This window comes from Artibeus jamaicensis, unplaced genomic scaffold (assembly GCF_021234435.1).
Source record: "Artibeus jamaicensis isolate MK-2021 breed Jamaican fruit bat unplaced genomic scaffold, CSHL_Jam_final scaffold_847, whole genome shotgun sequence".
In the NCBI taxonomy this organism is placed as follows: Eukaryota; Metazoa; Chordata; class Mammalia; order Chiroptera; family Phyllostomidae; genus Artibeus; species Artibeus jamaicensis.
In genome coordinates this window covers 1,892,060-1,917,793 of record NW_026522057.1, presented here as the reverse complement: position 1 = coordinate 1,917,793, position 25,734 = coordinate 1,892,060, and the positions used below count along the sequence as shown (strand labels likewise).

The 25,734-nt window shown below is 46.9% G+C and overlaps 1 protein-coding gene across 2 annotated transcripts in view; it reads left to right on the top strand.

Annotated features, from left to right (window-relative positions):
- Window positions 1-5,497: 5,497 nt before the first annotated feature.
- RNF220 (ring finger protein 220) overlaps window positions 5,498-25,734 on the top strand; it is a 222,399-nt gene continuing 202,162 nt past the window's right edge. For both annotated transcript variants that reach the window (XM_037149258.2, XM_037149257.2), the window contains exon 1: window positions 5,498-6,137. In XM_037149258.2, coding sequence (XP_037005153.1) covers window positions 5,513-6,137 — 625 coding nt within the window. In that variant the 5' untranslated portion in view covers window positions 5,498-5,512. The remainder of the gene's footprint in view (window positions 6,138-25,734) is intronic.

Here is a 25,734-nt window from a genome sequence, read left to right as displayed (position 1 = left end):
TGTACGAAGCAGGGGGCGAGGACCACCATATATACAGCGGCGTGTTGCTCTTTTTGTACTTTTGTATTTACCTTAGATTTACCTGCCTTAAACTGAGTAACAATTTCTCTCTCTCCGACTTGAGAACAAAACTTTTCAGCGAACTCGCCGGTCGCTGCGGTGCTGTGGCCGTCCGCGCCGCGCTCGTCGGCGGAGCCGAGCGACCTCCTCCGCGGGGAGCGGGGCCCCGCCGCCGCGCTCCCAAGCCTCCGGCCAGCCCCCTCCCAGCCCCGGGCTTCTCAGGGCTCGGCCTGCGCGGTTAGCCTTTGTGCTTTGAAAGGAAAGCCTTTCCTTCCAGGGCACAGAAACTTGGGCGGAGAGCTTCCGCGTGGCCCCGGGGCGAGGCCGCCTGCGGTGGCGAGGCCGGCCCTCCGCTCGCGGGGCTGGAGGCCCGAGCGCACCCCGGCTGGCGAGGGCGCGCGGGAGCCCCGAAGGATCGGGGGCTCGGGCTGCCGGGAGGCAGAGGAAGAGCTTTCGCTTCCCCTTAAGAACGCGGGGCTTTCTCGGACCCTGGCCGCGGCTCCAGTGGAACCCCGGGGCCCGGGCCGGGAGCCGGACGCGCGTCGCGCCCGGCGGAGGCTTGGCGGGCGGGGGCGCTGGTGGGGGGCTTTGCCCTGCCCGGCCCGGTCGGTCCGGGGCCTCTGGTCTCCGCCGAGAGGGAGGACTCGGGCGCTCTCTGCCCACGATGCCCACCAGCCACGCCTCACCTCTCGCTTCGTTTCCGGACCCGGCCGAAGAGGAGTAAAGGGGAGAGAAGGGGAAATAAAGGGGGGGGGGGGCGACGGGCGGTGAGGAAGCGTCGGGTCAGAATGGAGGGGTCGCGACAGGCAGGGGTGTCCGGCCTCCTCCGGTGCCTGTCTCGGGGGTCCCTCCTGAGAATGGAAAATGGGCCGAGAGGAGGGGGAGGCAGAAAGAGCGTCGAGGAAAAGCTCGGCGGCCGCCTTCCGTTCCCGGCCCCGCTCGCCCGCACGAATCCTGCACAAGTGGCGTCAGTTGGCCCGCTGCGCGCCGGGGCGAGGCAGGGGGAGGCCGAGGGCAGGGCGGCGCCGCGCCTCCCGCGACCGCCGGGGCCGCGGCCGGGCACCGAGCGAAAGGGGACTCACACCTGTTTGGCGACGCGGCTCAGGAGGCAGGGCCCTCCCTCCCGCGCCCAGGCCCGCGGTGCGGGAACCGGGACCGCCCCGCTGCCCGCGCCGGCCGCTCTCGCAGGAGAACCGCAATTCAGGAGCCCCGTGGCCCGGGCGCAGCTCGGGCGCGCGGCGGCCGGACCCCGGTAACCCGCGGGGCGGGGCTGTCCTGGGGCCCAAGGTGCCGGGACTTTGATCGAAGGCAACTTCCTTCGAGCCCCTGCCCCGCGGGCCCGTCCGACCGCGGACCAGGGCCCCTCACGCTGTCGCTTCTTCGCCGGCCGGCGCCCTCGTTCTCCAAAGTTACGAACAGATCGTTTCGGGCGGAGGTTGTTGAGACCTAAAGTGTTCTTCGCGCGAAGGCAGCCGAGGGCTGGAAGGAGAGGTCAGGCCGAGGAGGGGCGGCCTCGGCTCTTCGCCGTCCCGCAGTTGATGGAGGTTTCGTCTTCACCCTTCTTCCTCCGTGTTTCCTCAGAGTTGCTTTTTCCCGGGTTAAGACTCTTTCCGTTGAATCCTGCACCGCTGGCCGAGCCGGCGGCCCGGCAGCCCCGCACTGTAGACAGGCCGGGCTCTCTCGGATTCGCTCCCTTAGGCTGGGTCGGGGTCCGAATCTGGGGCCGACACCTGGCCGCGTCTGATTCACAGGCGGCGGCCCCAGCCCCGAAACGGCGTTAGCCTTGTGCTTCCTGAGCTGTTGCATATGGTGGTGAAATTTGTGTTAGAGCCGTGTTCCAGACACCCCCTGGGCATGTGGCGTGCGGGAATTCTCTTCTGGGGAAGAAGTCTGTGAACTTAAAAAACTGTTTTTCTTTCCTGAGTTCTTCACAACCCCCCACTACCCTGGCCCCATTTCCCATTGTTCTTTGCTCTTTTTAAGTTGCCTGCTAATTTTTTAAAAGTTTATTTATGCAAAGGAAAAAATATCGTTTAATTTGTTCTATTATTTTCATTCCTGGCTTTTGGAAACAGTTCAGAGACCACAAAAATGTCACCTGTTGTAATAAGCAGAAGCGTTGTGTGTGCTTTGCAACTGCCAGCAGAATCATAGTTTGGTGGGCGTTCGGAGCTCAGGCTCCGGAGAGAGGCTTTGCAGCTTTCTTTGTGGCCGTCATTTGCAAGTGGGTTTGGCTCCCAGCAGCAGGACTGTGGCTTCCTTCTACACCCATCCCTGGAGCAGGTCAGGAAGCCCAGACCCCGGACAGGGATGGTCAGAAGCTAAAGTGAAAAATCGCCCACTCTCAGAGACTTTGTCTCTGGCTTTTGGTTTTTCTACGCGCAAGTGGCTAGTTTGCACCGGAGAGCGGGGAGCCCTGCGCATCAGCCCAGACTCAGACGTTTTCACGTTCCCAACACCAGCTTCTTCATTTCATTTGTCTTGCTTCTGGCATGTTTAACCACGCAATTCCTGATCTCGCTAATTATTCAGTTGGTTGGCGTTTTGTAATCGCTTTAAACCAGGGTCGAGGGTGTGATTTAACAAACAAACTCCCACACTTACAGACCCGAACCAAACCCACCATGTCAAGGATTTGAAATTTTTAAAGCTCAATATCTGTTGGTCCCTCAGTCCAACCTCACTGCCTGCCAGACAATTTATTTAGCTTCGTGGATTGATCCCTCCTCCTTGTTTAGTTAATTCAACAAAGACTTTTTGCAATCTGTTTGGAGTTTGTCTGATGCCGTGGAAAAGTAGCTGATGATTTATTTGGTTGCTTTTCGATTTCTGTCTTCAGCCCTTCTTTCTCCTCCTTTCAGCAGGGATGTCAGCTGTTATTACTTCCTATTGATCCCTTTGCAAAGTGAGAAGTGAACTAAAATTAATGTCAATTCCACTGCTCGGATCAATAGCTGGAGTTATTTTAATCTGGATTTGCACGAAGTGCTAAATTAAAAAAAATCAGCATAGAGGCAGAAAAGTAACAGTTACTTACTTTCCCTTCGCCCGGTTCTTTACAGTCACCCAAATGCTCCATCAAGCTGATTATCTTACAATCCATATTTTTTTAATTAAGAGGGTCAGTTAGTTTTCTTATTTTGGGTTCTGTGTTTAAACCCATGACATTTTGACATTGGGAGTGTATTAACTATAGATTTTCATAATGACTGTGGTCTGCTGAAGCCTCATCTATACAAGTTGTTAATGTGAGGAGGGCGTAAGAAAGAAAAAGGAAAAGGAAAAAAGCACTCCCCCTCCCCCACAGAGGCCAACGCCCACACAGGGGAGTAAAAGGGATGTGGCCTGGAAAAATATTGTTGATTTATTTTCAGTGTAATGAAGTTTCAAATGAATAACCAGGTTTGAGTGATTCACCGTGTTCTGGTGGAGTGTCCGGTGCTGTCGCCAGATTACTAATTTATGAAACTCATTTAACATAATGAGGTGATCCAGGAAGTAAAAATAGACAGCGAATCCGAATCCTCTGGGTGATTGGTTATTTGGGGGGAGAGATGTTCCTCCCCTCACCCCCAGTGTGTTATGTCTGCCCTTTTCTCCAACTTGCCTCATATAATACTGCTTGTGGATGGACAAGTAGTTATTTCTGTTGTGAAGAGCTGGTCAGAACCCTCGGAAGGGCCCTAGCCCCACTTTCAGAGCATCCATGTTGTGTGACCATTAATCTGACTTGAAAACAGCCAAGAACAGGATTCCCAGACTTGTCAGGCTCACTGTCTGTCCTTGGCAGACCATTCCCTGCACTGCTATAACTTGACAGGAAAGTTATTTAAAATTTGGAAGAGAGAAAAATCCGTTAATGTGAGATACATAATCTGGTAATTTAGCAATGATGTCTATAAGGAAAGATGCCAAACGAGGAAGCAGTCTGATGGTGTGCACTCATCGTCCCAATTAATAACAGCCATTGACACGTCTGCTACAGGATGGGAGAAGGAAATACGCTCTTCGCACTGCATTAAGCCAGGAGGATTCATCTGCAGTTTAACTGAGGTTGCTCTGTTGGAGGGCAGACAAGTATAGATAACCCATTATCTGGGTGGGGTTTTTTTAAGGGAGGGGGTACATTTTATTTGAGACAAAACTCTCCATTGAAAGGTTATAATTTGCAGCAGATGGTGATTTTTGGTTACACTTTGAGTTTAAGTTTCTATTTAGTGTATATATTTGAAGTTAATAAGTCCTGGTATTCATCGTGTGTTATCCAGAGTTTTGATATATAGCCCTTCTCCCACTTCCCATTCAAAATAAATTTGAAACAGAATCAATGGCTGTGAAAATGTGCGACCTAAATTTAAAAGAGAAATTGAAAGAAGTCTCCTCGAACTCCAATTTGTTCCAGGGGCCTTCATTGGGCATCAGCTCTGACTGGGCCAACAAGCAGAGCAAAATAAGTCAGAAATTTTGTTAACATTTTGCTCTAAATGTTAATGGCAAATTCAAGGCAGTTTACAAATCTACTTAAGAGTGAGTGCATTAGTAACTAGAATTACCGATCCATTCTTCACTGCCCCTGAAAGACAGACGCTGTTAGAGAACATGTGCCAAAGGCACCCATTACGTTTTTACATATTTTCAGAGACACCGGGCATTTTATTGACGAAGGTTTTGTTTCTTCTCGGAAGAGAGAAAGCCTGTGTGTTTAGAGTGGGGTGTGCAGCACTTCTTTCTGGAAACAGTCTCAGATGATACGTGAAGATGTGTGTTTATGTACGTGCCAATGTGTGTGGTTTGTCCACACGCACGATTTGTGCTGCCTAACGTGTACAGATGTCCATGGTCTAGATGTGCTTGCTTTAGGGTTTTTCAGTGTGAGGGCTTGTTAAGGGAGACTCATGCTACATAGGGGTCGTAGAGGTAGATCCCGGCCTCCGTTTAAACATCAGGCCTGCCATGCGTGGTGTAGGCAGGCGGGAGCCCTTTAAAATATAGACCCCACCTAATCTACTGGGTGACTTGGCCTTCCAAAGCTCATTTGCTCAGGGAATATCGTATGTGGAGGTTTTATGATTTTTTTTCCTTTGCTGGGCTCAGGCGCATTTCACCCGGAACGTGTAGGGACCAAAGTCAGCTACGCGTACATCACAGTAAGTTGTCTATTGATTTTCCTGAATGAAAATGGTCTGATGCTGCTGCCCACTCGCTCCTAAAGCCTGTGGTGTCTCTCGCCCGAGCATCTGTGAGCCAGAAGGATGGTGTTTCAGTCACTTGGGGTTTCCCATTTTTTCCTCCCCTAACCCCCACCCCCCTTTTTTTCTCTTTGCTGTTTCTTCAGGTCGTAGAAGGGGATGATTCCCCAGTAACATTCCCTGCCCTGATCCAAGGTGTTGCTCAGCCTCCCTCCCGGGGAAGACTGCTTCTTGTGTGACACGGGCCATAGAAAGAAACTCCAATGGACTTACACCGGGCAGCCTTCAAGATGGAGAACTCGTCCTACCTCCCCAACCCGCTGGCATCCCCAGCACTGATGGTTCTGGCGTCCACGGCTGAGGCCAGCCGAGACGCTTCCATCCCTTGTCAGCAGCCACGACCCTTCGGTGTACCTGTCTCAGTAGACAAGGACGTGCACATTCCATTCACCAACGGTTCCTACACCTTTGCCTCTATGTACCATCGGCAGGGTGGGGTGCCGGGCACTTTTGCCAATCGTGATTTTCCCCCTTCTTTACTGCATCTCCACCCCCAGTTTGCTCCCCCAAACCTAGATTGCACTCCAATCAGCATGCTGAATCACAGTGGTGTGGGAGCTTTCCGTCCCTTTGCTTCCACTGAGGACAGGGAGAGTTATCAGTCAGCCTTCACACCAGCCAAGAGACTGAAGAACTGCCATGACACAGAGTCTCCCCACTTGCGCTTCTCAGATGCAGATGGCAAGGAATATGACTTTGGGACACAGCTGCCATCTAGCTCCCCCGGTTCTCTTAAGGTTGATGACACTGGGAAGAAGATTTTTGCTGTCTCTGGCCTCATTTCGGATCGAGAAGCCTCATCTAGCCCAGAGGATCGGAATGACAGATGTAAGTACTTCGGTGTGAGCCCTCCCACCCCCCAGTGAGCTCTGCCCGATGGTGGTGTTCAACAGGTTGGTGGCCTTTCTCCTGCTCCTAGTAATGGGAAGAGCCAATTCCTTCCCATGCCGTAGCTGGGGATGACTAACATTTACTTGTCCCTGTCGGTAAGCATTGAGTGTTCTGTAGGAAATGTTTTTCTGAAGGTAGCCAGAGGCACGTTGACCTCCACACTGCCTTTCTCTCCAGGGTGTGATTGGCTTATTCCCTGGGGACTCTGGAGTGAAGATGGGTGCCATATAGGTACTGGAGTGAATGTCATTTCACTGGAAATGTAGGTTCCCAGGGAATTTGGGGGCCTGCACGAACTCATCCACCCCTCTTCTCTTTGCTATTCTCATTATGTTTCTCTGATCTCAGTGTTGTATTTTAGTTTTTCCATTGTATCACATCCAGTAGCCTCTGCATGAATTTATTGTCCCAACTCTCAGCCCTTGTCCATATCAGGCCATTTTTCAAAGCAGGACAAAGGTGTCGTCAATCACCATAAAGCATTTCAAACAGCTGTATTTTCTTTGCAATTGCAAGGCTAGAAAGCCGACTTCTCTTGGGATTTAACAGGTTTGCTGGATGCTTATCCTGGGGCTCACTTTTAGGACTAGACACGGCTGGCCTGTGTGGCTGCTCCATATTTGATGTTCACAACTGTTATGAATTTCTGCTTATGGAGCAGCTTTCTCGTGTTCTCCAAGTGCCTTGTTGGGCTCCGGCTACCCTCCCTAAACCTTGATTTGGAACTTGTAGACTAGGACTACTAAATCCTGCGATCTCCTCATTTAATGTAATATAATCAGACAGTAATTGTGTTGTGAAGCTTTTGGGCTGTGGGTAGACAGAGCAGTTTTCTTCAAGCCTGGTGAAAATGTATGAACCGAGGGTGTTTTTCCACCCAACCCTTTGTTCTAAGATTTGCTTCATTTTGTTTTCTTAAGAAAACTACATCTGAGGTTTGCTTTCCCCTCTTCTCTATTTTTTTGTGCTCCCATCCTCTCTAACTACCAACACGAATGGCATTTTTTCTCTTCTCTTTACGATGCCGAGGAGAGTAATAGAGACATTGCAGCAGCCCTCTCCCTGTCGGCACTGCTTCCTTAGGCTGTCTCCTTGAATTAGGCACTGTGTTAACTTTCCTGTGCTCAAAGGCATCTGCCTACACCCAGCGTACCTTTTCAATAAAAGTCATCATAAAATCAACCTGTCTTGTAAATCCATCGCTCTTTGGTTTTGAAATATGCTGCAAGTGTGTCTTTTATGTCAGCGTCTGTAAGCCTGAGACCTCCCCATTTAAGGGAGGCGGCTTCTCTGTGACAGACAACTGCCAGAGCGCTCTCCCACTTTTCCTCTTCTACCTTTTCCTGGACAGCTGACGTGTGTGTGTTATGATCCTAGTTTTGGATGTGCCTGCGGAACAGGGACCGGCTCTGCGTTGGCCTGTTTCATTTTAGTTCATTTAGTTTTCATTTGTCAGTGTGCAAGCGATCAAAGCTAGCTGCAATCTGACCTCTGGCTAAAATCGCTCTGGATTTGGGTGTGACAGATTCTGCCCCTATTTCCTCCAAGAACACAAGTTGAAGATGAAATCCTCTCAAAACTAATATGCCATAAAGTAACATCCGCAGATAAAGATTCCATTCTTTACTCCTAACAGATCCAGCTTGTCTCCATTTTTCTATCTTTTTAGCCCAAACCTGTATCACGCCCCCAGAGCAGGAGGAGGCTTGTTAGTCAAGTCAGAACTCATAGATGTAGACATCCATTCCCCCCCGAGTGTCAAAGCCATAACTCTTCTGTTTGCCTGGTCTGCATTGTGTGGTGGTGCCATCCCCCGTGGAGATGGATCCCTCACACAGGAATACGCCTGGGTGGAGAAAAATTAAATGAGTCTGTCTCCCAAAGTGAAATGGGATTCTGACCTTGAAATTAATGAGATTCTGATCAGAAGGGTGGGGAAACTTCTTTATTTCAGATTGTACTGTTACATAAATTGCAGCCCCTTCCCCCTGTGTTTAAAATATTCTTCCTTTAGATAGTAGTTTGTGTTCTCTCTTTTTCTCTTACACAGATATTCAGCCTATAGGTGTGTGTGTGTGCGTGTGGGATGTTTGTACACCCACAGGATATTCTGGAGTCCCATTTGGGACTAATCTTCCACAAAAAAAGGTACAAAGTGAAGAAGAGACTGTTGCCCGGTGATAACCCTGGTTCGGTGCTCTCTTCTCCTTTCTTTTTCTTGGGCAGTGTAGCAGCCGCTGCAGGGTTGTACTGCGTAGCATCTGTGCTTTTGATTTTGAGTGTTTGGGAGGCTGGAGAAACATCCTTCTGTCCAGAAGGGTTGAAGAGGCACTGTGACAAAGTGTGCAGCAGCTTTCTGGGCTCCTGTCATATGCCGCTGTGTGTCAGAATATTTATGGTCTGTTTTATGTAAATACATATTTAAGGGCCGTTAGAAGGCCTGATTATTCCCACTAGATGCCTTTCAGGTCCTCCCTACAGAACCGTTTTGAAATAAGTAATATTTCTCAGATAATCGAGTGACAGTATGTAAGACCACTTCCAAAGGGAGAGCTTGAGGGGCAGATGGGGCAGAGAGGGGGATGGGAAGGCTGGAAGAGAGAGGAAGGATAGAAAGTGTTCAAAAGAGCAAAGAAATAGGTTAAGTGTCTTTCGCCCAGACTACCAATGTAATATAATATGAACCATATATATTGTAGTTTTTATTCTTAAAATTTGGAGTTAATTTCTGATATGGTTGACTCATTGTTCAGTTCTCTTCATATACATACACTTTTTTTCATAAAATATTAAAAATGTTTTAATTAAATGCAGCAGTAAAACTCCTAAAGAAGCATTTAGCTCTAGGGTTTTTTGGGGTTTTTTTTTTGTGGGGGGGAGGGAGGAAGGGTAATTGGCATGTGTGTGTCCCTTAAACAGAGTAGAAGTTTTCTGAGTTTTAGGTCAATGAAAACTCAGTTTTACAATGGAAACACTGACAGTTTTTACTGTTGCAGCCACCGCCTGCTCACACACTACATCCATATGCAGATGTGTTCCCATGTGAGAGCATCTGAAAGGGGCGCCTGCTGACAGGGTGTAATGTACATGTGTTCTTTCCTTCAATCTGGGTGTTGATAGGCAGGATTTCTTTTGTTATTAAATATGCGGTTTTTGTAGAAAGAAATGTAGCTATTTGGGTAAAGTATTGTCTCTTCTAGTAGCTGATTCCTGTTTGCTTGCCTGTTCATCTACCTGGCATCCCAGGTGGTTCCCGAGGTAGGTGTTGGGCTCTATGGGAAAAAGAAGCCTTTGCTCTCCAGGACCGACTTGTCTGCCCTGGAAAAAGGGAGCAGTATTTTGGGAGAAGCCGCTTGTGAAGGATGCGTGATTCCCCAGGAGGGGACTGAGGTAACTCCTGCTTATTATCACTCCCTGAACCAGTCTCCCAGGGCTCCCTGTCCAGGGAAATGACGTGAAAATTTATGGGCCAATTACAAACAGTCCACGTGTGTCTTACATATGAAGTGTCTACAGCTATGTTTCCCAGGGCTTTTAAAATAAACATTTCCTCATTAAGGAAACTTTCCAACAAAGGGAAGATAAGTATTGTCTGCTGCCTTGTGCTAGAATCTATACATTTACTACCCCCTTGGCACTCTGGCTCTCATCTTGTGCATTTCCTCATTATTCTCTTTGGGCCACCCCTGTGCCTAGATGTCCGCCTGGGTGACACAGTCTTTGGCTAGCCTGCCAGTCTAGCCACTCAGCCCAAATTGGAGTTGGCCAGTATGCATGCTTACTGGAGGGTTGAGAGGGACCAGAAATGCTCATGTGGAGTGATGACTGGCCCTGCCTTCTGGCTTACCTCAGGAATAGGCACTGGGCACTGACCACAAGTGGCCCTCTTTCCTTGGCCCTTCCCTGTGGTCGGGCAGATTCACAGGTAGGCAGGAAAATGGAATTCACAGCAGCTCCAGGATGTCCTACTTGCATTCTCAGGTCCCCAAAGCCCTGAGAATGTGTCTCACAAAGGCATGTACCATTTAGGACCCTGTGTTCCAAGAATCAAATACAGTAGGTACATAGGCCCAGGTCAGCCCAGAAAGAAGAGGGTCAGCTACATCATGGTGGTGGTGTTAGTGGGGATGGTTCCCCACGGCTCTGGGACTGGGGTGGGTAGGGACCCTAATCTGGGCTTTTAAGAGAATTGCTGTTGCTGGAAAGAATGTTTGGAGCAGTTCTCAGGTCACCAGGTTGAACTGGACTGTAGCTGACGCTGATGAGACTGCGAGAGGGTCTGCAGACCCGGATGGGTCAGATGGTTTTCTCTGTACTGCCTGCCCAGACTAGCCCCATGGCTGCTCAGCTGCACCCTGCCTGGCTTCTCCCGGAGTCCCTTTAAGAACTCCTGTGATGTGTTTGGTTGTTCACTCCCAACACAGTCATGGAGACTCCTTTTCATGCTGCTGGGTTTAATTGTCTTGTTGGGATAAAGAAATGTTTGCACAGCTAAAGTGGGGCCGGGCTGGACGGGAGCAGTCCCTGATGGCTGCAGAGCCAGCTGGCCTGGCTTGGCTCAGCGCTCTGCCCGCCCGCCCGGCGGCTGGGCTCGTTCCCGCTCCGGCTCTCGCCCTCTTCCCCGTCCTCTCTCCACGCCGCGCGGCTCTGGTCGGCGGCTGCCTCCTCGCACGGCCGGAATGCCTAATCACCATGGTGAGAAAACGGACACCGCAGCCGTCCTCCCTCCCCGCCTTGCGCCCTCCCTCCCATCAATTGTCATGCAGAAGTGATCCGGGCTGCCGTTTCCTCGCGGCCGCCAGCCTGCCCCTGGCCGCTCCGGCAGAAGGGTGGCTGGTAATTGATCGTTTGGGGGAGGGGGCGCGGAGAGGCGCGAGGCCGGGCCCCGGGGAGGACGGACCACATAGTGGGCCCCGTTGGCTCGCTTGAAAAAGACCCTCCAGCCTCCGCCACCGAGATGGCTTTCAAGTGGTTCCACGAATGTTGGTGACTTCGCCGTCGCACGGCCGGACTCGGAGGCTGCGGGGCAACTCCGGGCGCCGCCGCCTGCGGCCCAGACCCAAGGGCGGGCCTCGTCCCCCACCCGCGCCCCGCCCCACCCTCCACGTTCCTCGCCCGAGTCGCGCTCCTGACCGAGCCCTGGTTGGGTTTCCTGGACGTCGCCTGAGCCGCAGAGACAGCGCGGGGCCAGGAGGAGGGCGATGCGGGAGGGGGCTCACCCCTGCGGATGTCGGGGTGACGCGGCGCCCGGCGGGAGGTGCAGTGGGGAGCCCCGGGGGGACGGGCGAGGGGTGGGGGCGAGGCGGCCGTGGGGAGGGCCCAGGGCGCGCGGCGCAGGGAGGATGGACGTGTCCTCTGGCGTCTGGCGGGCGTTCTCTCGGCACTAGCGGACTTGGAGGTTTCTCGTGTAGATTCGAAATGCTCTCCCCACCCTGCAATCCAAGTCTGTAAAACGTTCCGAGGGACGTTTCCCAAGTCCAGGGCTGCGTGAGTCGGGAGGACGGCTGGCGTTCGGGCGAGGCGAGGCGCGGCAGCCTCTGGCCGGCGGAGGCTCGCGGCCAGCGCCGCGGGGCGCGTCCACGTCTGGGCAATTCCTGGAACTCTTCCCACGGGAAGTTTTCCGGGGCTGCCTTCCGGTCAGCGGCCCCAGGTTGATTATTTGGTGGCCCTTTTTTGTTTGAAAACAAAAAACACACACATTGTTTCCCAATAACAAATGTTGCTCTCCCTCCACACCCCCTGTGCTCATTAGGCAGGGGAAAGGAAACTGAAAAATAGAATTATGTTTTTATATTGCTTTTTCTTATTTTTAACCCTTATTAATAATACCCATCTGGTTAACGAATATTAGCACACGTTAAAATGTAGTCTTTGTAAATACTCAGGGTCTGGAGTGACAGTGCATTCAATAGTTATATTTTTATACTGTTTCTACATATTTTAGCTCTTATTAGCCGCATCTGTCTGGTAGGTAAATGCCAGAGCACAGGTTGCAATGCACTCTGTAAATATGTGGGATTTAGAATGATGATTTTTTTTTTTTGTAAAATCCACATGATTTTAGCACCAAAATGACAATTTTTGGATTTGAATATACTCTTCCAACAATTTAATAGCATTTTCAGTGCCGTTTTACCCTCTTAAAAAGAGATAAACTGTAGACTTAAGGATAACTTATTGCTATATATCAGCTAAAATGCCCTAAATTAAAAAAAATACCATTTAAGTTGTGACATTGTGGTCAAGCAGTGTGTTTTTATCCTTTGTAACCTCAAAGGGCGGGAATTTGTAAATGTCTCTCTAACTTTGGAGCAAGGAGAATTTTTCTGCAAAAGAACTTTCACCCACGTTCTGTCTCAGGCCTTTGCCAGAAAGAGATCCTGAAGTGAAACCTATGGGGTTAGGCCTGGCAACATGATAGGCTGTGGTATGAATCAGTAAAACTGGTAGATGCTAAGTAAACAGGAATAATTTATTCCCTTCCAGCCTTATTCTATCAGACTTTTCTATCACATTTTAGTCTTAGTGTTAAATTTTTTTTTTTGCATTTGTGACAGTCCCATCAAAGGGTTCAGTGTTAGTTGAGTATTGAATAAATCGATGGTGATGATTATAATCTATTTTTACCTTAAGTTTTTATCAATTTGCCACTCTTCAGCATTGCACTGGATAATATCTCTGAGACTGCTATCCCAAAGGCATAGCTGTTTATGGACAGGAAGAATTTATTTATGCCTCAAGGTTTAATAATGACGAAGGGAGGTGGGGAGTTTTTCAAGACTTAAGTGAAATTACTTTTCTCAACTACAGACTTACTTTGTCATTTATTTTGTGTACTGAAAAATCATAACTTAAAAAATAATCTAAAACTTGCTTTCCCCCCCAACTCTCTAGAAACCTAAGCTTAGAGTCGGTTCTTCCCCCCAATGCCTCCCACAGCATTATAGCCCCCATCATGGAGTCCACCAGCACAGGTCTGCTTTCGGTGTGTGTTTTAGGGAAGAGAGCTCCTACCTGCATCCTGGTTGAAGCTGGAACCAGACGAGTGATGTGGGGGCTTTGTAGATACATGGAACCATCTGGCGGTTCAGACATTTGACCATTCATTTTCTCTGTAGAACGTTTTCTGATTGAAGATGACCTAGAGGAAAGGAAAGTTAGGTTTTTGAGGGTGCTCATCCAGCACATTCTGTTTAGTGGACACAAGCTTTAGGACAGTCTAGAGCTGTGTGTGTGAAGAAGGAACCTTTTGGTATAGTCTCATGAGAAATCAAGCTCAGTAAGCCTGAGTGTGACTCACCAGACAAGGGTTGTCTTTTCCACTGAAATTCATTTGCAGGCTGAGACTTATGGCTCTGCATCCATCTTAGAGCAGCAGACAGTCAGAAAGATGTAGGGAGCGGGAGAGGGCCAGCCCTAGAGAGACCTTTGCTTGATCTTCAGGTGTATGATTCTCATTTAGGTCCAACTAATCCTATGTTGCTCTCATTTGACCTTGCTTTTTGGGGGTTTGATTCAAACCAAGTAAGAGTGGTCTAGCATAATAAATAGAGAATAAATGCTGTATTTGTCCCTTTGAGCTACAACTTAAATATGTTTCAGATCAAAGGTAGGAAGGCAATATAATGTAGTGGTTATGAGTTCAGCCTCTGGAATAAAAATCCGGCCCTTTAGCTTACTTGCTCTATGACCCTGGGCAAATTATTTAAACTTTCTGGGCCTCAGTATTCTCAACTGTAAAGTGGGAATTATACTACCTTAAAGGATTGTTGTGAAGGACGGAATGAGATTAAATGCACAGATAATGGTTAGAACAGTTTCTCACACATGCAAATACATAATGACTATTATTTTTCGTGGACAATCTGGTGGTATAATCTTCATTTTTAGAAGCACTGATATAGCCCAACACAGGGTCATTAACAACTAGCATATATGTAGGATCCTTTCACACACTCATCCCTTATGGCAAAGAGGGAGGGAGAAAAGCTCAGAGCCTTTTTCTGTGATAACCAGCTGCTTTACCTCTCTTCATTATTATCCATTCGCCAGGGTTAGCCCTGGTGTCCCTCTGACCTACTGTCTTCATTTTATTTAGAAGCAAGGTAGTATTAGAGTTAAAGAAACCGCATCTCTCTCTGAGTCAGGAAGAGGCTTGACTAAGGTTAGCTATCTAGGCAGTGGATCAGGTTAGAAAATCTGAATCTTACCGTATTTTTTATTCTGGAATTTTGTGTTACAGATACTGTTGGAGTAAATGGGCCATTAGAATTTGCGTGTAATAGAGATTTGGGCTATACATAATCAGATTTGCTATAATGGTATTTGAGTACTATTAGAATTCAAAGTCCCAGAGTTCCGAGTATGTCCTTAGGTTTTAAGTTATACAGGCACTTGTACCCTCTTGCCTATGTGAGAAAAATCTGCGAACCTTCCCCCATCTGTGCGTGTCACAGTCCCACAGCATGATGGATTGTCTCTGCTTGGGGGAGGCTTAGGATGGGGCTTGAAGGGGCCTTGTAGGTCAGGAGAGAAATACGGCCGCAGGACTGAGCTGGGGGGGCTGCTGAGGAGGGATTAGCAGGGGAAGGGGAGGGTTGGGCGGGGATGGGCCTCTTCCACAGTGTCTGTGTGCATTCTCTTAGGAGTGAAACAGGGCTGTCCATTACCCTGAGCGCACAAATAAACTCAGTGTTTTTCTCTTTGTAGAGAGAAAGCCCCATGGGGCTTGGGAGTACTAGAGAATGACTCTGCATGTCAGTGGGAGAGGTGGAAAGTAGGATGGGAGTGGGAAAGACTGACCCTCTGCTTGAGGACCTTGGATTTGTGCTTGTTATTTAAACATAATAGTTCACGTTTGAAAAGTCTTCTGTTCACGTACGTGTGTAGCAGAAATAGCCATTGGAGGCAAGTTGCCCAATACCTCAATCCCTAATCAGTCTTTTCAGGACTTCTTTAAGAGAAGGGCTTCCATTCACTGTTGGGGGCAGTGTCTCTAGGTCATAGAGCACCTACTTTTCCTTTCTCCTTATCCCTAGCCTTTGCCACATACAGACACAAAAGTGTATGGGAGGTAGGAAGGGAAATGCTTTGTTAATTTTTAGCTTCTAAAGAAGAGGGGAAAGCCTGGGATTTAGGCCCAAATGCCTAAATTATAGTTATGAAGGAATTCTAGGAAAAGAAAATGTTGGGTCTCAGACATAGATGGGTAAGGAACAGCACATGCTAGGGTGAGTAATCAGCAGGACTGCAGTCAGGGCCTAGGCTTCAGCTTCCTTCCTGAGCAGTAAAATTAAAAAAAAAATCCTTAGAACAACAAAAGTCTGGACTCATGGGCTTCCTTCCTGACAGGCCAACCTGGTGGGGCTTCATTCAGACTGAGCAGCAGTCAAGGCTGATTTACGGGTAAGAGATCCCAGACAGATGGGTGGGCTTAACCCTTTCCTGACCACAGAGATGTCTCACTGCAAACGCTGCCCTCTTCTTCCAACCTCCCATCATGGTATGGGTGGACTTTATTGTCCTTGTTCTTTATTGGAAGAGAGTACCTGCTGCTGAAAGACCTAATATCCTCTTCATGAAAAAGCTTGGCCTATGAGAAGTTGAGTGACTTGTAAGAGATCTTAGCATCAAGTCTGTGACAGAGCTGGCACTGTGGCTTATGGCTGGTATAACTCTCAGGCTCTCGGTGACGTTATATTGACTAGAGTGTTGTGTCCATCTCTGCTCGTAGGAGGTGCCTTCTGGAGTCCATATTGGGGTGATCCTGTGAGCCTCGGTTCTACCTCCATACAATAGTGGTACTGCAGAAGGAATAGTGCTGATTCATCTTAGGTGTTTATTGGTGGCAGTGTGGATAAAACTGTGGCAGAGTATGTGAGGCATGATTAAGTTTCCATCTTGGTAGAGAGTATGATGCACTCCTTAATACATTTGACCATTTATCCAGTATTTATTGAATACCTGCATTTCTAGGCATCATGCTATATTCTGTGGATATGATGATAGGCAAGACAGATTATAGTCCCCTGCCTTACTGTAGTTTAATATTTAGTAAGCAACTGCAGGGTATTGTGAAAATACTATCATAGGGGAAGAATAATAATGCCATGGGGTTAGAAGTAGGAGCGCCTGATCTTAGCTAAGAGTCAGGGATAGCTTTCTGGCTCTTTGACGCAAGTGACTTTTTAGCTGATATCTGAAATAAGAAGGAGTTCCTTATTCAAAGGGGCTAGATGTGGCCGTTTGCTTTTCTGGACAAAGTATGGCACCTGAGAGTGGAAGAAAGGACTGCAGAGCTTCCAAGGATTTCTCACGATAAAGTGAGAATAGAGTTTCTCTCCTCCAGCACCTGAGGCCTGACCTCCGATCTCTATAGCACTTCATCCCATAGCCAGGCATTCTTGAGAATGTCCATTTGATACTTATATGTTTATGAGACCCAACATCACATAGGGCCTTGCTTTTAAAGTAACTTTCTAAAGATCAGTCACCATGAAATATTTTCTGGCAACATAGGACATCTTATGAGCAACCAGAACCATGCTTGATAGGAAGTGGACACACAGGAAATGTTTGCTGAAGTGAAGGAAGGCCATGACCCTGCGGCTGTCTAGTGAGGTAGATCAAGAGCCCTGGTCTCTTCACTGAAGTTCTCGCTCAGCTCTATACTTTGCCCTGCACAGAGACCTGATAGCTTTCAGGACCTAGAGTCCTCCCTGGGCCATTAAACCAAGCCACATAGCACCCGGTATTCTTGCCAGGATTTCTTGGCAGAGTTTCCAATGGGAGGTGCATTGCTCAGGCTTGACTTTCATGAGGGAGAGTAGGTGTGTAGTGCCAAGACTGTTGAAGAAGGGAAAAAAGAGAAAGAAACTGTTGCTCCAGCCTGGCACATGGAGGCATACTAAAAACAGTCCCTTCCAGCCAGTGCCTCTGTGCTCTACCATTCCTCTTGTGGTTTTCCTTCCCCTGGCCTCTTTATCGTCATCATCTCTCTGCATCCACAGCATTTCCTGAGCTCCTGCATGTGGAGCACTGTGCTCAGTGCTGTTGCAGGGGCATCAAAGAAGTGGGAGACGAAACTTCCTCTTCTTGAGGGCCTTATGGTTAAGGTGAGTAGTTGGGGTATATATATGAAAAAGAAACGATAATACACAAACAAACAAACAAAAAAAAAACAGAAAAGAAGGACTCTGGGGTTTCAGGAGAAGGAGTAATCCCCCAGGGCTGGAGTTCTTAAAATGTAATCTAAGGACCAGCTGCTTCTGGGTTACTTGCAGTAGTGGGGGAGGAGGGTCTGGGTGGAGAAAGCTCTTAATATTGCAGATTCCCAGGGCCCACCTCAGACCTCCTCATCAGAATCACAGGGACTATGGCCTGGACATTTGTAAGTTTAGGAAGCCGGTGATTCTTATGCTTCTTACAGTTTATGAATCACTCATCTTGGGTGAGAGTCTCAGAAGCAACCTTTCTCAAAGGAATATGACCTTGGAGGAAGGGGAGTTAGGACTAGGTGAGTAGGGAGGAAAAGTCTGGGATTCCACCGAGGAGCCCGGGAATGGTCCGAATAAAGAAGCTGGGTCTGCTCATGACAATGCCTTTCTTCCATAGTCTCCTTTCTTCTCCAGTCTCCTGTCCAGCTGCCTCTAGTTCTTCCCTTTTGCCTTTGCTCCTCCTCTGGTTCTTTCGATTTTCCTCCCTGACTGCTGATCAGCTGATTGTATATGCTCAGACAGCCCCACTCTTGGTGCAATATTGTAATTATGAGACAGCCCAGCGGAGGGGTTCACGGTGCTTAGCCAGATGTGAGGGAGGCCAGTTGTGCTTTGGTGCTCCTTGGGGCTCCAGCCAGCTTGTCTTCTCACTGCTGTTACACTGCCCAAAAGGGGCTGCAGAGGGTTTTTTCGCCAGCCTCCTCTCCCCTCTTCCCCAACCCTTAAGCTTTCTTATGCCAAAATGCTCGTTTGTAAAGAAATAAGGGCCGGACCTTAGAGGAATCTCTCAGTGACAGAATTACTCAGCAGCACCTGCAGATTGTCCGTCTAACTTAAGCCTTAACCCTTCTGGGGGCAGCTGCCAGAGGGCAGAAATGAACCTGGTCCTAGGTTCAGGTGGCTTCAGACACCTGTACAGTAGTGGATGTTCTCATCCATCTTGGTAGTGGGTTTGGGGATAGTGCCCTTCTCCCAACATTCTCCCCTCCTTGTAAACACTTACACGTTGTATTGAATTATTTACTGAATTGTCCCTCCTTCATGGGCCCATGTCTGTCTCCTTGCACCGTTATCTAGTGTTTCTCCTCATGTAGCAACTCAGCTCAAAAATACTTATGAAAATAAGTGAACCCAGGACCGCTTTTCTCTGGCCAAGCTATGCCGGCTCTACCCAGGTTGACACAGTCTTAAGGACCACTCAGGGCTGGGCACCTCCTGACTCATCTACAAGTGGGCAGTAATGACTAGAAATAGAGGCATTGCGAACAGCTCAGTGATAGGACCAGAGCCCGGAGCCAGAAGCTCTGGCTTGCCACTTACTGCCGTGTAACTTTGGGTAAGTTTTTTTGTTTCTATGAGTTCCAGCAACTCATAGCTAAAACAGGAGCTGGCAGATAAGCCTTGTTCTCTCTTACAGGGTTGTTGAATGGGAAAAGATAACACAGGAATGTTTTGTAATGTAACTGTAACCCTGTAAAGGCCCTCTCCCCCATGCATGCACCACACAAAGAACATACAAACAATACATATCTAGCCCCTTCCGAGAACTTCTGTCTAAACAGCAGAACGGTCCGAAGAGATGAAAGCAGTTCATGAAATACCTGAGTGTTCATCCTAGAGGGAGCCCTCTTACACGCTGTTTTGTCCTTGAAGTTGGGCTCCAGAAGAGTCTGTGTTCCCTGTCACCACCTGCAGCATGGTTCCCCTCCGTGGTCTGGGACAGAAGTTACTGTCGACTGTGAATGTAGGTTGACAGGCCACTTCCTCTACAGATCTGGGGCATCTCAGCTGAAATGTAATTTTATTAGATTCTCACTACCTTTCTTCTCAGCCAAGTTCAGAGTGCCGTTAATTTTTTGTTCCCAGAGCCGGTAACTCTATATCTACTTTGTAGATGGAAATGTTTTGGCTCAGAGGTGTAATGCCTCAGCCTAAAGAATGATAGGCAGAATCAAGATGCAGAGGACTTTCTGCCCCAGGGACCTTTCCTAGGCTGCAAGAATAGCCCTGAACAACAGGCCAGCATCACAAGGCGAAGAGGGCTGTGTCAGATTTGGAGGATTTTGGAGGGCTTGCCCTTAGCAGAGATCTTTAGAAGTCAGAGCTGGGCCAGGAGGATTGCAAAGAGCAAGCATTTGAAGAAGGCTTTACTTGTGCGGTAAACTTCACTGTGTGATTATTTAATAGACCATTAACAAGCAGATTCATTAACAAGATCTTAATTAACAAGTTCCAGGGTTATTCCTCCAACTTCCCAGGGGAACTGTTCTACTCCTATTTAGTCCCAGAGACTTCCTATCCTTAAACTAACCATACCAGACACATTTAAATTCAGTCTTTTTATTGCAAGCGAAATGACTGCGGGCAAAGGCAGGAACATAGCACTATTCCTAATAAGAATAGCTAACACTTTCTGAGCACTTTCTATGTGTCAGATACTATTCTGAGTGCTTTACAAGTAATCATTTATTTAATCCTTATAGAGTCCCTATAAGACAGGTATTGTTATTATCTCCTCTTTCCAAATGAGTAAACTGAGGCACTGAATGTTTAAGCAATATGCCCACTGCCATGAAAGCAAGAGATGTGCTTCACACTGAGGCAATCTGGCTGCAGCGTCAATGGGAGAGAGGAAAACCCCAGGAGAGAGAGGCCTGTGGGGCAGATTCCCAAGGTAATAAGAATAAGATCAGGCCCCTGGCCTGGAAGCTCAGTTGGTTAGAGCATTGTCCTGAGAAGCCAAGGTTGTGGGTTCAACCCCGGGTCAGGGCATATATAAGAATCAACCAATGAATGCATAAATAAGTGGAACAATAGATTGATCTTTCTCTTTCTCTTTCTCTCCCCCTTTATTTCTCTCTCTCAAATCAATACATTAAAAAAAGTTTTTTTAAGAATAGGAGTTGCCCTGGCTGGTGTGCCTCAGTGGATTGAGCACTGGCCTACAAATTAGAGAGTCAATGGTTCAATTCCCAGTCAGGGCACATGCCTCGGTTGCGGGCCAGGTCCCCATTGGGGGCGTGTGAGAGGCAATCACACATTGCTGTTTCTCTTCCTCTCTTTCTCCCTCCCTTCCCCTCTCTAAAATTAAATAAATAAAATCTTAAAAAAAAAAAGAATAAGAGTAATGCTTGTATCTGGTGATTTTGTGCCAGACACGGTTCCCAGCACTTCACACATGTATGTCAGGTTTTGTACATACTCCAAGAAATTGTAGGAGCCTTTTGTAGTGTGGTAGCCCTTAGGTGTGATCTATTTTGGCCCACATACAAGCCTGCGTCACCTATACTGTGAGTTCCTTGAGGTGGGACCATGTCTTACTCATATCTGTTTCCAGTCCCTACTGCATTGCCTAGAACTTACTAATTACAATCTTAAAAAAACCAACTCTGTCAAACATACCCCTTGATAGTGGGGGGAAGAAGCTCCGTGTGGTGCAGTGCCCGTCCTTGAGGCAGTCAGCACCATGCAGATACAGCAGTTCAAGGACAGCTGACTCTGTGAGACAGGCCGGATGCATCTGGTCTTTCTGTGCCTCAGTCAAGTGGGACTAGCACTAGTACCAATCTCGTGGGGTTACAAGGATTAAATGAGTTAATATAAAATGCAATTGAGGTCTAAGAACAGTGCCTGGCACAAGGTGAGCCTTTAATCAGTGTTAGCAGTAGACACTATTACTAGGGCTTGGGCACAGATTTGAAGTCTCCTGAACCAGGATCTGACTCCCGCCTCTGCCCTTGATTGCATTACAGGCACAGTGGTGAGCCCTGATCTCTGATGGGGTTTGTACAGCGTGGGACAGACCTTCCTATAGCTAACAACAAACAAACAACTTATGTTAAGGAGCTGGTACCTGTAATGTTATCTTCTCTTCTTGGTTTTAGTCGAATGTGAGCTGGAGCAAAAATGTTTAGCACTCACCTGATAATTCCTGTTTTTAACTACCCTAAAAGAAATGTGGTAGAAATAACCAGAATTTGACCCTGACCTCTTTCTTACCTGGGGAGGAACAGTGAGCCATCAGAACTTTATTTTGGGATAAAGAGTTTGGTTTGTTCTGGTTTTTGCCTCCACCTTGCCAGCAACTCAGCAAGCTGTGGACCCTTTACTGAGCCAACTTTATTGGGGAGAGGACAAGAAAGTGGCAGGATGCCTAGAATCATTGGGACATTTGAGCTGGGAGGGAACTGTTACAGGTTCTTTATTTTGCTTATTTTCTAATTATTTACATGAAGTTTGAGACTGTGCTTTCCCTTTATCCTAAAAACAAAAGTTACTTTTTTTCAATCCAGATTCTCGTACATTTTACAAACACCCTTCTTTTTAATCTCAACTTGAAGACACGCTAGAGCACCAGTACTCACAGCTGGCTACTCTTGCTCCCACTCCAGTATCCAGCCCCTGCCCCGTTATCTTTAGTTAAGATAGATGCTCATAAACCCCCAAACTGGCCTCCCCCATTCCAACTTAGCATCCTTGTCTTCTTTCTAAGTAGCTTGGCCATAATATCACTTTCTTTAGTAGCATTCTAACTTCTAAGAAGCTTAATAGGCAAGGAGATTGTGGGGTCTTTGACTTTCTCTGAGCCTGAGCCCTAAGTGGTTTATTCTATTAAGCTGATTCTTGGTGGTGGATAGAGCTTTGCTGGATAAGGAGTTGGGGTGGGCAGGGGTTGCATTAAGAGGAACAGGATACTTTCACTCCCTCTTCCACTCTGCCCCACCCACTAACCCATTTCTGCCCTATGATTCTGTTTTTAGAGCTCAGGAATGAAGGGAGTGGTATGGAGCAAAAGTAAAGAACTTTTCTCAGACAACTTAAAAAGTTGGCCTTTTTTTCCACTAAGCTGCAATTTTCCTCCTCACTTCTACCCTTCCTGCCCATTTCTTCTTGCTTTTCGATCAGCCACTTACGGATTTTTTTTCCCTCCTATCCCTACTTTTGCCTCCACTCCAATTCTAGCTACACAAAAAGGTAATGAGTAAAAATTATGAACTATTGATTCAAAGGTAGGAAATCCAGGTGTGGAATATAAAATATAAAATAACTGATTCAATTCCAACACAGGAAACTGCAGATTTCTTCTCAGTTTTTTGCCTCAGATTTACACCATGCTGAATTTATTCCATCTGATATTTTGACTCAGATTAAGGATTTTCAGGTTTCCCTATTAACATTCTTTTTTGGTTCAGGAAGGCCAGCAGGCTGGGAGAGCAGGGGAAGAGTGTTTTCTACTGAATTTTGTCGAGCTGCAGAGAAATGGTGAGGGAAATTTGTGAGCAGGAAAAGTGAGGTGGTTGGAGAAGTGAGGGAAAGAAATCGAGAGTATAGTATAGAAAAAATGTACAGAACAGCCTTCATGAAAGGAGACAAGAAGAAAACCAAGAGGGACTAGAAAACTAAAAAGAAGGAAAGAAAACAAAGATGGAGGTGGGAAGATAACAGAAAATTTGAAGCATTTCAAGGAATTATGAATAATTTGATAACCTATCCATTGTTCATGAAGGTATGGGGAAATGGGGCCCTATACACACAGTTGGTGGGAGTGTGAAGTAGTGTAGTCTCTTTGGAGAGCAATGTGGCAACATCTATCCATGAAAATTTTAAATTCAAATATCCTTCGATAGGATTCAACTATAGGAGCTTGTCTCACATATATTTGGTCAAGAATATAAAGACATATGTACTTGATAGCACTGTATGTGCAATAATTAGGGAAAAAACAGAAGCAATGTGTAATGTACATTGATAGGGATTTGGTAAAATAAATTATGATATATCTGTGCCCTGGCTGGTGTAGCTCAGTTGATTGAGCTCAGGCCTGTGAATCAAAGGGTCCCTGGTTTGATTCCCAGTCAGGGCACATGCCTGGGTTCCGGGCCAGGTCCTCATTAGGGGGCACCAGGTGTGTGAGAGGCAACCACACATTGATGTTTCTCTCCCTCTCTTTCTCCTTCCCTTCCTCTCTCTAAAAAAAGTAAATACATAAAATCTTAAAAAAATAAATTATGATACATCTGTATAATCAAATACTATGCAATGGTTATTTTTTAAAGATTCTATTTATTTTTAGAGAGGGGGAGGGAGAGGAAAGAGAGGGAGAGAAACATCAATGTGTGGTTGCCTTTCACATGCACACACCACCACCCCCCCACTGGAGACCTGGCCTGCAACCCAGGCATGTGCCCCGACTGGGAATCAAACCAATGACCCTTTGGTTCAAGGGCCAGCGCTCAATCCACTGAGCCACATCAGACAGGGCTGCAATGGTTTTTAAACATGAGTTACCATATTAGTAATTAGTTCTGTTTCTTCCAAATGGTCAAGTGGGATTGGATGTATAGTCACAATTGCTGGGAAAATTATTTTTGTGGTGGTTGTTGCTTACAGAATTAATTTCCTTTTCTGAATTAGTTCATAAAAAGGTTAACTGATGGTTATTTCAGTTTATCATCCAAAAAGTACAGACTGGTCCTGGTCTGGGAGCTATATATTAAAGGGAGTTTAAAAATGAAAAGAGACTTAAAGGTGGTCAAATGCTCGCTACTTTCTTCAAGTGAGCAAGATGGGTAGAGGGAGCAGCTGTGAGGGGTAAGTGGAATCCCATTTAACCAACTTTGTCTGTGGCCATTTCTATGATATTTTTCTTTCAAGCTAACACTGTGACCAGGTAGAAGCAGCTCTGTGCCTGGCCCTCTAAGTGGGGTCTCTTCCCTCACATGCGTGGTGGGGACTGGTAGCCATTATCTGAGGTCTTTGCAGGATTCGGGTCTAGAGAACAACATTGGTTCAATATGATGTGTGTTCATTTGTCTTTCTACCTCTGGGAGTAAAAAATGGTTAAGACCAAATATGAGTTATTTACCCCTGGCATTAATTTACATGCCAGCCAGGGAAAGGCAGGGTTGGTTTTACCTTCCCATGTAGAAAAGTGACATCTTTGGGCCCTGCTCTCAGTTGACCCGGCACTCAATTCGGCAGAGGGATACTCTCTTTTATCTGGGCACAGCGGACAGCGTCATCCTCCCTTGGCTTCCGGGACATCACACTCCCATTGTTCTGCTCCAACTTCTTCCTCAGACCCTTTTTTGTTCCCATCATACCCTGTGTTTCCCCATCTCATGGCACTTAAAATTCTTTTCATTATGATAGAGAACGAAGTGTGCATTGGTGAGCAGAGCAGGGAGCTACACTAGTCTTTAGAGGAATTTTAAAACAATGAACTAAAAGTTGGTCTGCTTTTTAATACCATCATGTGCTGGTCATTTTAAACAAAGTCAGTTATAAAATATTTCTTCCAGAATATATCTCTTGTTGGTCTCTAAGTTCTGAAAAACTGCTGTGGTTACTTTTGAGTTTTAATAATACATATGTATTATTAATAAGCTTCAAATTAGCACATTTTTATTATTTATTCTTTTTTTAAGATTCTATTTATTTTGCCCTGGCTGGTGTAAGCTCAGTGGATTGAGCAGAGGCCTGTGAAGCAAAAAGTTGCAGGTTTGATTCCCAGCCAGGGCAAATGCCTGGGTTGCAGGCCAGGTCCCCAGTAAGGGACACATAAGAGGCAACCACACATTGATGTTTCTCTCCCGCTCTTTCTCCTTCCCTTCCCCTCTCTCTAAAAATAAATAAAAAATTTTTAAAGATTAATTTAATTTTTTTAGAGACATGCGAAGGGAGGGAGAAAGTGAGGGAGAGAAACATCAGTGTGAGAGAGAAACATCAATTGGTTGCCTTTCCCCAACCAACCGAACCTGCAACCCAGGCATGTGTCTTGACTGGGAATCGAACCCGAGACCTTAAGCTTTGCAGGACAGTGTCCACCCAACTGAGCTGCACTCGTCGGGACTATATATTTTTTAACAATAGAATTGGGAGAACTTCCATTTATATTGTGGGTGCTAATAACTGCAGACTCAGTTTGATTCGAGAGTAAGTGCCAAACAGTTCAGAAGTGGTTGAACTCACTTAGGGCCCGGTTTCTGTCTCCAGCTCCTATAATACCACATGTGCCTGCCTATGAACAGTAGATTCAAAACAAACAATGAAGGCACAATGATTGTAAAGATAAAGAAACATAAATTGAGTTATTTCAATTCAGCCATTCTTTGTGGCCACTTAGAGTTCTTATTTGTGTTTAAATTTTGAAACAAACTGAACTTCAAGTCGTGACATTTTTGCTTGGTTTGTGCAAATTTTAGTTCATCTAGAAGTTTACTAAATTAGAATACCTTTTAAAAGAAAACATTCTATTTAAGTTGTTTATTGCTTATATTAAAACTAAAGAATTAAGAAAATAATTATTATGACTGATT